Raw genomic sequence first — 11,395 nt, 5'->3', positions numbered from 1 at the left:
GTGAGCGGCGGGCCCTGGGCGGGAGGGACCGGACCAGGCAGCGCTCGAGCCCTCCCCGCCCCTCAGCGGCGATCGCCGCCGATCGCCTCCTTCCCTTTTCCTCCTGTTCCTCCCAGAGCGCCTCGCTATGTATCACCCTTCTCTTCTGATCGCGCGCTAACTCCTATTCATCCTTCAAAACCCATCGCTGATGTATCTTGCTTGAACCTTTCATCAGCATGTAGCCTTTGGAGCAGGATGCGTGCTCTGTTTAATTTTCGATCAGACCCAGCATAGGACTTGACACAGCGTAGGTGATCAGGAAATGTTTGTCAAATGACATCCTTTTCCTTCCCCTGCACCTCCGTCCATCAGCTTTAAATTCCCAAATACTTATAGACTTTTTTCTTTTGGTTCCCCCCTGGGATTCTCCCTTTTGGTTTATTTTTTTTGTCTTGTTTTTCTGAGACACAGTCTCTTTGTAGCCCAGGCTGGCCATGAATGCCTGGCAATCCTCCTGCCTCAGCCTCCCAATCCCTGGGATCACGGGTGTGAGCCACCACACCTGGCTTTCTCGCTTGGTTCAGTCTTGTATTTTAGGAGTCAGAAGGCAGAAAGGCCGTCACCCTAAGTTGCTGTTGTCCTGGGCTTTTCCAGTTTGGTGCTTTCCTGATATCGCGGGACTCCCCTCCTCTCATCTTCGGGGTGGTTCACCCAGATGTCTTCTCTCAAATCTGACCGCCTCAGCCTCCCTATTGAAACTGCAAGCCCTGGCCCAGCTGCCCCAAACTCTCCCATATTTTTCTCCTTTCATTCTCCTATTGCCTGACATCCCCCAGCTCCCTGGATTTGGGGTCCAGGCTTCCCTAGAATTGTGGGCGCGGGGTACCGCTACTGTCTTGGTCTCTGTACGTTTCTGGTGCCGAGTGTGGGGCGTGGTGTGTAGTCAGTGCATCCCTAATGTTTGTTGATGAGTAACAAAATGTACACGGAGTGCAATGTATCAGGAACTGTGCTGTCCACTCTTTAAGGCCTGGACCTGGCCTTGTCAGGGAGCAGAGTTGAAAACGGTCCACATCACTCTCTGCTTGTGGTTTAGGCTGCCATGGGTGGCAGGGTGGTGGGAATCTACCTTCCTGCCTGTGAGTGGACGCCCGCCATGGTTCCTTTTGGCAGGAAGGGGCAGGACTCAGCAGAGTGGAGGTCAGGTGTGGCTCTGTCAGTCTGTAAGGAGCTCCCATGCTGCGGGGTTCCTTGTGAGGCAGGCTGGCTGGCTTTAGAAGTTTTTACTTTTTAATAATAATAATAATAATGTTTTCTTAAGAAAGGATCTTGCTAGGTAGCCCAGGCTGGCTTCGAACTTGCTGTGATCCTCCTGCCTCAACCTCCTGAGTGCTGGGATGACAGGTGTGAGCCACCGTGCTCCACCCTGACTTCAGCTGTGCACACTTTTCCTTGCATGGATTAGGCTGCGGGTGAGCGCAGCGCTCTTGCGGGAGGCCAAGCACTCAGTGCCCACCTGCGCACTCTGGGCCCCCTGGGGCTCAGGACCTGGTCCTGCCTGGGCTGGCTGTCAGCTCCACCATGCCCCCTGCTGGCCCTGCACCCTGAAGTCTTGCACTGTCCATTAAAACCCGGTTCACCTCCAGACCCAGCTCCTCCCCGGGAACGGGGAACGGGGACAGGGAACTGGCGGGTGATGACCCTGACCCATTGCAGTTTCCGGTGGCACCTGCTTCCTGTCGGGAGCCCAGTCCGGCTCCTTTGTGGCTAAGGAACAGCACTGCGGGCCCCGTGGACAGGGACTGCTGTGGGCAAGTGCACCTGGCTGGCCTCGAGGTCTGCAGTGGGGCTGTCTAGGGGGGATCTGAGCAGGGTTAAAGTGGTGGCCACATGGTCTGTGCTGGCCTTCCTGGGCATCACGCCTGCCCTGCCTTCCTCTCCCCCATCCTGCTCTCCTGCTTTGGTGCCAGAGGTTGAACCCAGGCCTCGGCCAGGCAGGCAGGTGCTTTAACGCTAGGCTACATCCTTGGCCCTTTACAATTTACTTGGATAAAACCGGTGAGCCAGGCCTGGTGGTGTACAGCTGTGATTCCAGCACTTGGGAGGCTGAGGCAGGAGGACTGCTGCAAGTTCAAGCCAGCCTGCGTAGTGAATTTATCCTGTCAAAAAAGAAAAAGAAAAAAAGAAAAAGTTTTATTTTGAGGCAGGGTTTGGCTGCCTTGTTTTGCGAATTTGAAGTCCTTTTGGATAGCTGGGATCACGTGGGATTACTGCTATGTTCAGCTAGCTAGGTCGTTTGTTAGATCCTTCGTTAAAAAACGTTTTATAAAAATTTTTATTTTTGGGCTGGGGATTTAGCTCAGCGTCATAAGCACACGTCTGGCAATGCTAGGTCATGAGTTCGATCCTCAGTACACACACACACACACAAAAATCAGAAAGTTTCTTCCTGTAGGCCTTGACAGCTTTTTCAAGGCTTGTTTTCAGGTGTTTTGTAGTCTTCATTTTTAAGAAGACATCACTATTAGCCTCGGCAGGGCAAGGGTGATCAGTAGACTCACGGCGGTCCCAAGGATAAGGGAGATGATCCTTTGTGTCTAAAATTCCCAGACTGACTTTTCCCTAGTCCCTTCCCAAATAAGGCACTAGGACAATGGACCTATCAAAAACTCAGTGACCTGGAGCCAGATTTAAACTGCCCTATCAAAAGACTTACTGCCAGTGAACTGAAAATAGAATTTTTCTGATTGGATCCATATGTCGAGCTCAGGAGCTGTGAAGTCTTTTTTGGGGAGGAGGTTTTGAAAAAAAATCATTTTAACTGATTTCTCTCTCTCTTTTTTTTTTTTTTTTTACTGGTACCAGGGATTGAACTCAGGACCATGCGCTTGCAAGGCAGGCTCTTATGCTGCTGAGCTAAATCCCCAGCCCCAACTGACTTCTTTTTTGAGATAGGGTCTCACTATGTATGTGGTCCCAGCAATACTCCTGGAAGCCCCATCTCTGAACATGACTGCCTTAGAGTCCAAGCCAACAACACATAAGCTCTGGGGGCCAGCTTTTTTTTTATGTTAAAATTGTTTAAAATTCTTTCTTTTAGCTCTTTGAAAAAAAGCCCCTCTCCCTGGCGGTACTGGGATTGATCCCCGGGCCTTTGCATTGAGCCCATTATATTTATTTTTTATTTATTTGTTTTTGAGCTGTGTAGTTCAGTCTGGCCTTGAACTCATGGGGATCCTCTTGCCTCAGCCTCTTGAGTGCTGGGATTATAGGCATGTGCTATTGTGTCTGGCTCTCAGCCTATTTTACTTTATTTTTTTGTTTTCTGAGGCAGGGACTTGCTGTGCCGTTCAGGCTGGCCTTGAGCTATGTAGTCCACCTAGCTTTAAATTTGCACTGATCCTCCTGCCTCAGCCTCCTGAATGCTGGGATTATAGGTATGTGTCCCCACGCCCAGCATCAGTCCATTAAACCTTTTTATTTAGCAGCTGGCTAAAGGCTGGATTTCTGATCTTTCTCTTTTTCTTTTCTTTCCCGCAGTACTGGTGATTGACTGAACACTCTACCGCTGGCCTAGTGTATCTAGAGGTGTCACGAAGTTGCCCAGGGAGGCCTTGAACTGTAATCCTCCTGCCTCGGCCTCCTGCACACTGCGTGCTGGGCTCACACCTGTGCAGGGCTGCTCGGCTCACACCTGCGCAGGCCGCTCCGCACTTTCCTGACTTGGACGTTCTTCGGTGCCAGGTGGTCTGCCCTGGAGGGCAGCGGGGCGCGGCCTGCCCCATGGCCTCGCTGGTGGCTTACGAAGACTCGGACTCGGAGGCCGAGGCCGAGCCCGGAGCAGGTGGGCAGGCAGCCGGCCTGGTGGAGGACCGAGCGGCGGCGGCGGGGACGCGGTGCGCGGAGCCCGGGCAGCCCCGGCTGCCGCCCCCGGCCGGGCTGCCGCTGTCGGGCAGCGACCCGGGCCGCGGCCCCAGCGCGCGGCTGCGGTGGCCCGGCACGGAGCGCGCGGCCGCCTGGGCGCCCCCCCGGGCCTCGGCGCTGTGGGCCGGCTGCGCCCCGGCCCGGCCCGCGCCCCCGCCCCCGCCCGCGGCCCCCCGGAAGCGGCCCCCCGCCCCCCGGGACGCCCCCTGCTGGACGCGGGCCCAGGCCGGCGCCCCCGGCGGCAGCGGCGGCGCGGGGTTCCCGCGCGGGGGCCGCCGGAGCGAGGACTGCGTGGTCCCCTACACCCCCAAGAGGCTGAGGCCGCAGCAGGGCGCCCCGCCCGGCCAGGAGGCGCCCGGGCCCCCCGAGGGCAGCGCCCCGGCCCCGCTCCGCCTGCCCCCCGGCGTGTCCGAGGCCATCCAGCCGCACCTGAACGGTCCGCGCAGGGAGACGCGGGTGCCCCGGACCGTGCTGCGCCACCTGCGGGGACACGAGGGCCCCGTCAACGGCATCCAGTGGTGTCCGGTGCCGGCCCGCAGCCAGCTGCTGCTCTCCACCTCCATGGACCGGACCTTCAAGGTAGGCACGGCCGCGGGGCTTGTGTGGGGGATTTGGGTGACTCGGTGACGGTCCGGCAGGGTGCCCTGGGCCTGGCCGGGACTCTGGGTCCCGAACGCCCCCTGCTTTCTGGCTGCTGGGGTGTCCAGGTTACCAGAGCATTCAAGTGATGGCAGCACCAAACGTCAAAAACCTGACCTTGTAATCACTGCATACTCATCGGGATTATTTTTGGTTTTTGAGACAGGGTCTTGCTGTGCAGCTCAGACTGGCCTTGAACTCATAGTGTAGCCCAGGCTGGCCTCCAGCTTGTAGGGACCCTCCTGCCTCAGCCTCCTGAGAGCAGGGTCACAGGTGTGTGCCGTGACATCCGGCAGTGACACCATGTTCTTTTATCACCTGATTGTTCATGATGGATTTAGCTGCTTCCCTCCTGCAGCGGCCGCCGTGGGCTCTGATTCCCTCCTCTGTACAGGGCCGCAGTGGACACGCCCCTGCGGAGGCCTACTCCCCTGTCTGCTCCTGGCGTTTCCTTAGGGTGGATCCCTGGGGAGGAATGCCTCCCCAGGGATCCACCCTAAGGATTAGTTTAGCACTGTGGGGGACCCTGTGGAATTGCTCTGCACGCCTGTGAGTCCCAGCTCCTTGGGAGGAGGATTGCAGGCTCAAGGCCAGCCTGGGCGACACCCCCAGACCTTGTTTCAAGGCCAGAAACAAAGGGCAGGGTTTGGAGCTTGTGCCCTGGTCTAGCAGGACGCTTCATTCCTCAGTACAAGCAAAAAAAAAAAAAAAAAAAAGTTAGGAAGGGGGAGGAAACAAATCTGGTCATGCCACTGGCTCACCAGCCTGAGGGTTCTCTCTCTGGTCAGGGCTTTTTTGAGTTGTCCCCACGGCGGGGACAGGGACCGAGCATGCAGGTTTTGAGAATCTGCCTTTGGCAACAGAGTAGCAGAACCGTTCTGTGGGGTTCTTCAGCAAGTTTTGAAGCAATGTAGGGTTAAGGCGGGAGGCAGGGTGTGGCGCACACCTGTGCTCCCAGCGAGCAGGAGGCTGAGGCAGGAGGATCAAAAGTTTGAGCCCAGCCTGGGTAACTTTGCAAGACCTTGTCTCAGCATAAAAACTTAATAAGAGAGGCAGCGTTGGTGTTGCGTCTACCTGTGCTGTGTATCGCTGGCTGGCCAAGGAGAGAACAGGGAGGTTCGAACAGCTCGGCTCTGTGGACAGGTGAGCCAGCTGGGAAGCGACTGCCAGTGGTGACGGAGGGGCTCTGGGCTTCGCCTGAGCCGTAGGGCAGCTGGCTGGTCTTCCCGGGTGGCTTCTCATCTGTCCACGCTTGTGGCCTGGGGCCTGTGCACACGGGATGGTCGGCAGCCGTGCTCCGGGCCCTGGAGCCGCCCAGGCCTTTGGTCTGCGGGCAGAGAGGAGCTATCGGCTTGCCAGGCGGGAGGCCAACGTACAGCGTGGCTTTGGAAATGACCTGAGGTGGCCGCAGTCCTCTCACCCCGGAGGTCCTCGTCTTGGCCGTCTCTGATGCTGGGGCTGTGGTGGCTGCCCGGGGGCACCTGGCGACCCTCAGGTGCGTCTGTGGGGTTTTTTTTTGTCGTTAGTCTTTTGTCTTTTGGTCTCGCTGTGCAGCTCAGGCCTTGAGCTCACTTTGTATAACTAGGCTGCTCTTAAACTTACAACAGTCCCCGGCCTCAGCCTCCCAAGTGCTGGAATTGCAGGTATGTGGCACCCCGGCTCGGGTAGTGCGTACCCACCCCACTCCTGTGGGGGAGCTGGTGCCCATGCGTGACGAGTCTTCAGTCTTTTACGTCCCTTTGTTTGCCCTGCTTTTCTCCTCCTTCCATCTCTTGATCCTCTTCCTTTTTGCAAAAATCTATCTCTGTTCCCTATTAGCTACGGTTTATTGATTTAGGGTACCGGGGGTGGAACTCATGACCTCACACTTGCCGGCAGGCACTTGTGCCTCTGGGTTAAATCCCCAGCCCCTGATTTATTTTTAGAGTGGGGAAATGTACTGGGGAATAGGAATAGCTCCTGTGAGAGAAGAGGGGTCCCGAAGGGGTTACCCCATCTTTCAGTACCTTTATGTTTTGGGTTTCTCACATAAGGAAAGGTGATAATTGGCTTGCCTGCCTGGTTAGGTCACTTAGCGTTAGGGTCTCAGGATGCACCCCTTTCCCTCCCCGTGACTCAAGATCACTTTCTTTATGGCAGAGTAGTACTCCAGGGCATGTAAATACGGAATTTGCTTTGTCCGTTCATCTGTTGATGGAGATACTGGCCACTTCCCAGACTTTGCTATTACGAACTGTGCTGCTATAAACATGCTGTGCGTGGTCACTGTAATACAGCATCTTTAACTCTCTTGGGGAGGCACCTAGAAGGGTGCTGGCCGGCAAGTGGAATGTCCAGTGCTCGTTTTGAGGTGTCTCCATGCTGCTGTTCACAGTGGCTGTAGGCCTCACACTCCTCACAGCCTCGCCAGTGTTTGTTACTTGGTTTTGTGAGGGCTGCCGTTCTTTCTGGAGTGAGATGGAGTCGCAGAGTTGTTCATTTATTCCGCCGTTGTTTAATCTGCGTCTCTAATGGCTGGTGATTTGGCCGTTTCTCCATGTGTTTGTTGGCCATTTGTACTTCTGAGGAGTGTCTCTTCATCTCGGGTACCTGCTTTTTCTTCTTTTTTTGTCTTTTTGAGACGGGGTCTCCCTGTGCAGTTCAGGCTGGCCTTGAGCTCACTTTGTAACCCAGGCTGGTCTCAAACTCACAACAGTCCTCCCGCTTCAGCCTCCCAAATGCTGAGATTACAGGCGGCGCCATCACGCCCGGCAGATGCTTGCTTTTGGGCTGGGTCTTTTAGTTTGGGGGCCTACTTGTGAGCTCTTTACTATTCTAGTATTCTAGTCTTCTGTTCAAGTGCAGTGCACACAGCTTTCCCGGGCCGCCTGCGGTCACCTCTCCACTCTGTGAGTGGTCTTTACTGTGCAGCCTTTTTCTGTGCTGTGACCCTCGTTGGGGATTCAGGCTGTGATTTCCTGCGCCCTTGGGGTTGTGCTGAGAAGGTCCTCACCTGTGCTCAAGGCTCCGGGGCCTTCACCTATGGCTTCTCCTGGCCGGGATCCTGAGTCCTGGCCTCTCAGTTCTTCCCGAGGGTCTGTGCTGGGGCAAAGCCATGGGGGGAGGGGGGCAGCTGGCAGCCCTCTCCCCAGCTCGCGTCATTGTGGGCGGTGTCTCCTCCCGGGGCTGCGGCTCTGACCCTGAGCAAGGGCGCGAGGGGCGTGGGGCAAGGCCGTTTCTCTGTCCTGTCTGCCTGGAAGTCGGGGTCCCAGATGGAAGGGCGCCAGCCCCTCAGTGTAGAGTGCGTCCAAGTGGGAACCTGTGACCAGCAGAGGGTGCCTCTGGGCCGGCCAGGGCGCTGGCGGCCCCTGGGAAGTTCGGAGACCCAGGCTTGTGGCCTGAGGTGGCCCCGCCTGCCCCTGCGGGCGCTCGAGGGCAGCCCTGGGAGTGACCCATCGGCAGAGCACATCTTCTCTGGATGTGGTGCAGATTGGAGCTCTCCTGAGCCACGGGGCAGAGTCCTGTGGGCTTCGAGGTCATCGAGTTCCCAGTTCCCAGGTCCTCTGGCAAACAGGTTTTGGGTAATGTGGACCCCAGGGTTCTATTTTGGAGCCTCCCGGTTCATGGATTTTTTTTTTGAGACCTGGTCATAACTCAAGGTGATCCATTTGCTTCAGGCAGGCCCGACGGTACTTGTGAAGCGGAGATAACCACACACGCCTTGCGGGATTTGGTGAACAAACAGACGTGGGTTCCCTGTGCGGTGCCAGGGGCGTGGTGGGCACCCCGCGTGCACCCCCCGGGCTACGCACTGGAGCATCCTCTCCGCGGGAGTAGCTGCTAGGCCCAGTGTCTCTCGAGTAGGGGAACCTTGCCAGGCCCACTTTGGTGATCACTTGGCACCAAAGTTGCTACAGGTTCAGGGATCAGCAAAGAACCTGAACGCGTTCTTTGGGCTTTGATGCCCGACCTGGGGAGGGGATTGCGCGCTGCCTGCGATGCTCCCGTGCACCGCTAGGGGGCACTGCAGGCCTTCGTATCCCTGGCGCCCCAAGCTTCTAGAACCTGGAAGAAGCCCTGCTGGAAGGTAACATTTACTGAGAGATGATTAGGAGAGAAACAACACAAACCTCCTGATTAATCCACAGAACCGAGAGTGCCAGTTCCCTCCTCTCCCGAAGGGTAGCCTTAGAATTCATAAATTTCAATTTGGACACATTAAGGCGGAAAGATATTTAGTTTCATATGTTCTAAATGTTCTGTGAGCTGTAAAATATGCTTAGATTAGTTTTGAAAATTTACAGCCAGAGCAATTAAATAAAATAAAACAATGAGTCATCATGCCGCCCCCTGGCTCTGCTTTCTCTCGGGGGAGCCCTGACTGCCCGGGCCTGGGGCCAGTGTGTCCCAGGTTGGCAGCCCCAGCCCAGACCCTTTGCACACTTTGCATCCCCCGTGCATGCGCCTGGCGTGTGTGTTTGCACACCCACCACTTGTGGAGGCTGAACTGAGACTCCGATGGCCCTCTGCAGGGCAAAAGCAGACCTGCTCTGCCCAAACACAGCCAGCCCCCCTTGCTTGCCCTGTGTGGTGCCTGCCCAGTACCAGGCCCTGGAGGAGACCACGGAGAGGACGCCCAGCAACCGAGGTGGGGCGCTTTCACCCCCGGGACCTGCACTCCTGCACCTCTAACCTGAGCAGAGTCCTTCTATCCAAAAGTGGTTTGCTTTGTGGAATGATTTCCTCTAGGTGCTGTTTTCGAGAACAGGTTTACTTTTCAGCGTTTTTTTTTTTTTTTGGTGTGTTTGAGACAGGGTCTCGCTATGCAGTTCAGGTGGCCGTGAGCTCACTCTGTAGCCCAGGCTGGTTTTGAACTTGCAAGGTTCCTCCTGTCTCAGCCTCCTGAGTGCTGGGATTACAGGGGGCATCATCATGTCTGCCTGCTATTTATTTTTTTGAGACAGGGTCTCACTATGTAGCCCAACCTGGCTTCGAATTCATGGTGGTCATCCTGCCTCAGCCTCCTGAGCCTCTGCAGTTTTGATCAGAAATGTAATAGAGGCTTATTGTAAGAAACACTGAGGGTGAGAAGTAATGGGTGAGAGAGGTGTGGTGCTGAGTCCCACCCAGTCCTCCCAAGGCCCCTCTGGGTCTGGGGGAATTTTTCTTACTGAGACGTTTCAGGGCTGGCGTGCAGCCCTGTGGCTAAACATTTGCCCGGCTTGTGCAGGGTCCTGAGCTCCATTCCCACCCTGGGAAAGCAAAACGAACACCAAAACAGCAAAACAAGTTCCCCAAACATATTTCTGTGACTCTCAGATTCCGAACTCTGTCCTTTCCGTGTTGATGCCGTAGTTTACTGTCTTCGTTTCTGAAGGAATCAGTGCTGCAGGGAACGTGGCAAGCACTCCCTCAGTGTGGTCACAGTGGGCTTCGCTCTCCTCCCTGTCGCTGGGGTGGGTGTCGAGTGGAGCCTGCAGGGATCTGCAGACTTTCCACTCTGCCTCTGGGTCGTGCTGTGTGCCTGTGAGGAGACCGCTTGGCCTGTCTGATCCGCTGGTCCCCCATGGGCAGAGTGGGACAGTGGCCACTATTAAAGGCTCTTGAGCCGGGCGTGGTGGCTCATGCCTGTAATACCAGCACTCGAGAGGCTGAGGCAGGAGGATCGTTGTGAGTTCGAGACCAGTTTAGCCTACAAAGTGAGCTGAAGGCCAGCCTGAACTGCACAGCGAGACCTTGTCTCAAAAAGACCAAAACAAAAAAAAAACAAAAAAAAAAAAAAAGAGGAGAGCCTCAGTGCAGGGAGAGACACAGAGATTTCCCCTTGAGATGGGTGGGCAGAGTCGATCTGAGCTGAAGAAACCTGTCCTGGCTTCCCTTGTGCCTGGGGAGGTGCTGCAGCTGGAGAGGCCAGGGCCATCCTCACGCCCATTTCACAGATGAGGCTGTTGAGGCGCACAGGGGAAGGGATGGCAGATGACAGGAAGCGGCCGACTGTGAGACCCCAGGGTCTGGGCAGGAGGAGGAGCCCAGCCCGCCCTGTGCCCCCCTGCCCCCCAATCAGGGAGGCAAAGCCTGTCCCCTGCGGCAGGTGGGGACCCAGGAAAGGCCATGGGTTCCGGTTTCCATGGTGGCTTGGATTTGTACTTTTATTTACACAGGCAGGATCCCGTGGATTTCTTATTGTTGGGGCCTCTAATCCTGTTAGGCATCGGGATGCGTTTGGGAGACGGTGATATGTTTCCCACGCACGTAGAGACAAGGGACTGATGGACCCGAGTGCCAGAGCGAGGGTTAGTTCAGCTTCGAGAGAGAGAATAATTCCTGATGGGTTTTACAGCGTGAGATGGGGCGATGCCTTGGTGTGTGGAGTCAGGCATGGCAGGCCTTATGCAAATGCCGAGTGATGTATTCTGAGCACGAGGCAAATTTGCTGGAAACGAGAGGCTGGGGAGGCTTGGGTCGAGGTTGGCGTTTGGTGTTTGGGAGCAGATGATGGGCCATGCTTTGAGGGTAGTTAGGTGAAGGGCAGGGGATGGGGATGGGGACTGGGTGGGCGTGTGAGCCTCAGTGCAGGGAGAGACACAGAGATTTCCCCTTCTCATCTTCCATTGACAAGCCCAGAGAGGGGAAGACACTTGTCCTGAGGCGCTCAGCTCTGGACACCTTACGTGACCCACCTGCCTTCCAGCCAAAGCAGAATCGGTCAGAATCGTCCCAGGAAGCCGCTGCAAGACGGCTGACCGCAGGGTTGGCAAAGCCTCCCTGGGGCCAGGAGTTCCGACCTGGCGCCTCCCTTCCAGGCGGGGAAGCCTTTTTGATGCTGCTCTTCCTTCGAGGGAAAGCTGAGCCTAGTCCCTGTCACCTTCCC

At 56.2% G+C, this 11,395-nt stretch overlaps 1 protein-coding gene across 4 annotated transcripts in view; it reads left to right on the top strand.

Moving 5' to 3' along the window:
* Positions 1 to 11,395, top strand: part of Wdr25 (WD repeat domain 25) — a 128,505-nt gene that overhangs the window by 132 nt on the left and 116,978 nt on the right. For 2 of the 4 annotated variants that reach the window (XM_063241414.1, XM_063241411.1), the window contains exon 2: positions 3,523 to 4,485. In XM_063241414.1, coding sequence (XP_063097484.1) covers positions 3,766 to 4,485 — 720 coding nt within the window. In that variant the 5' untranslated portion in view covers positions 3,523 to 3,765. Of the gene's footprint in view, positions 1 to 57; positions 3,420 to 3,522; positions 4,486 to 11,395 lie in introns of those variants that run through there. The other 2 variants (XM_063241412.1, XM_063241415.1) reach the window with 2 other exon arrangements.

This window comes from Cavia porcellus, unplaced genomic scaffold (assembly GCF_034190915.1).
Source record: "Cavia porcellus strain 051 isolate PalLab524CR breed Dunkin Hartley unplaced genomic scaffold, mCavPor4.1 scaffold_31, whole genome shotgun sequence".
NCBI lineage: Eukaryota > Metazoa > Chordata > Mammalia > Rodentia > Caviidae > Cavia > Cavia porcellus.
This window is presented reverse-complemented; position numbering and strand designations above follow the sequence as displayed.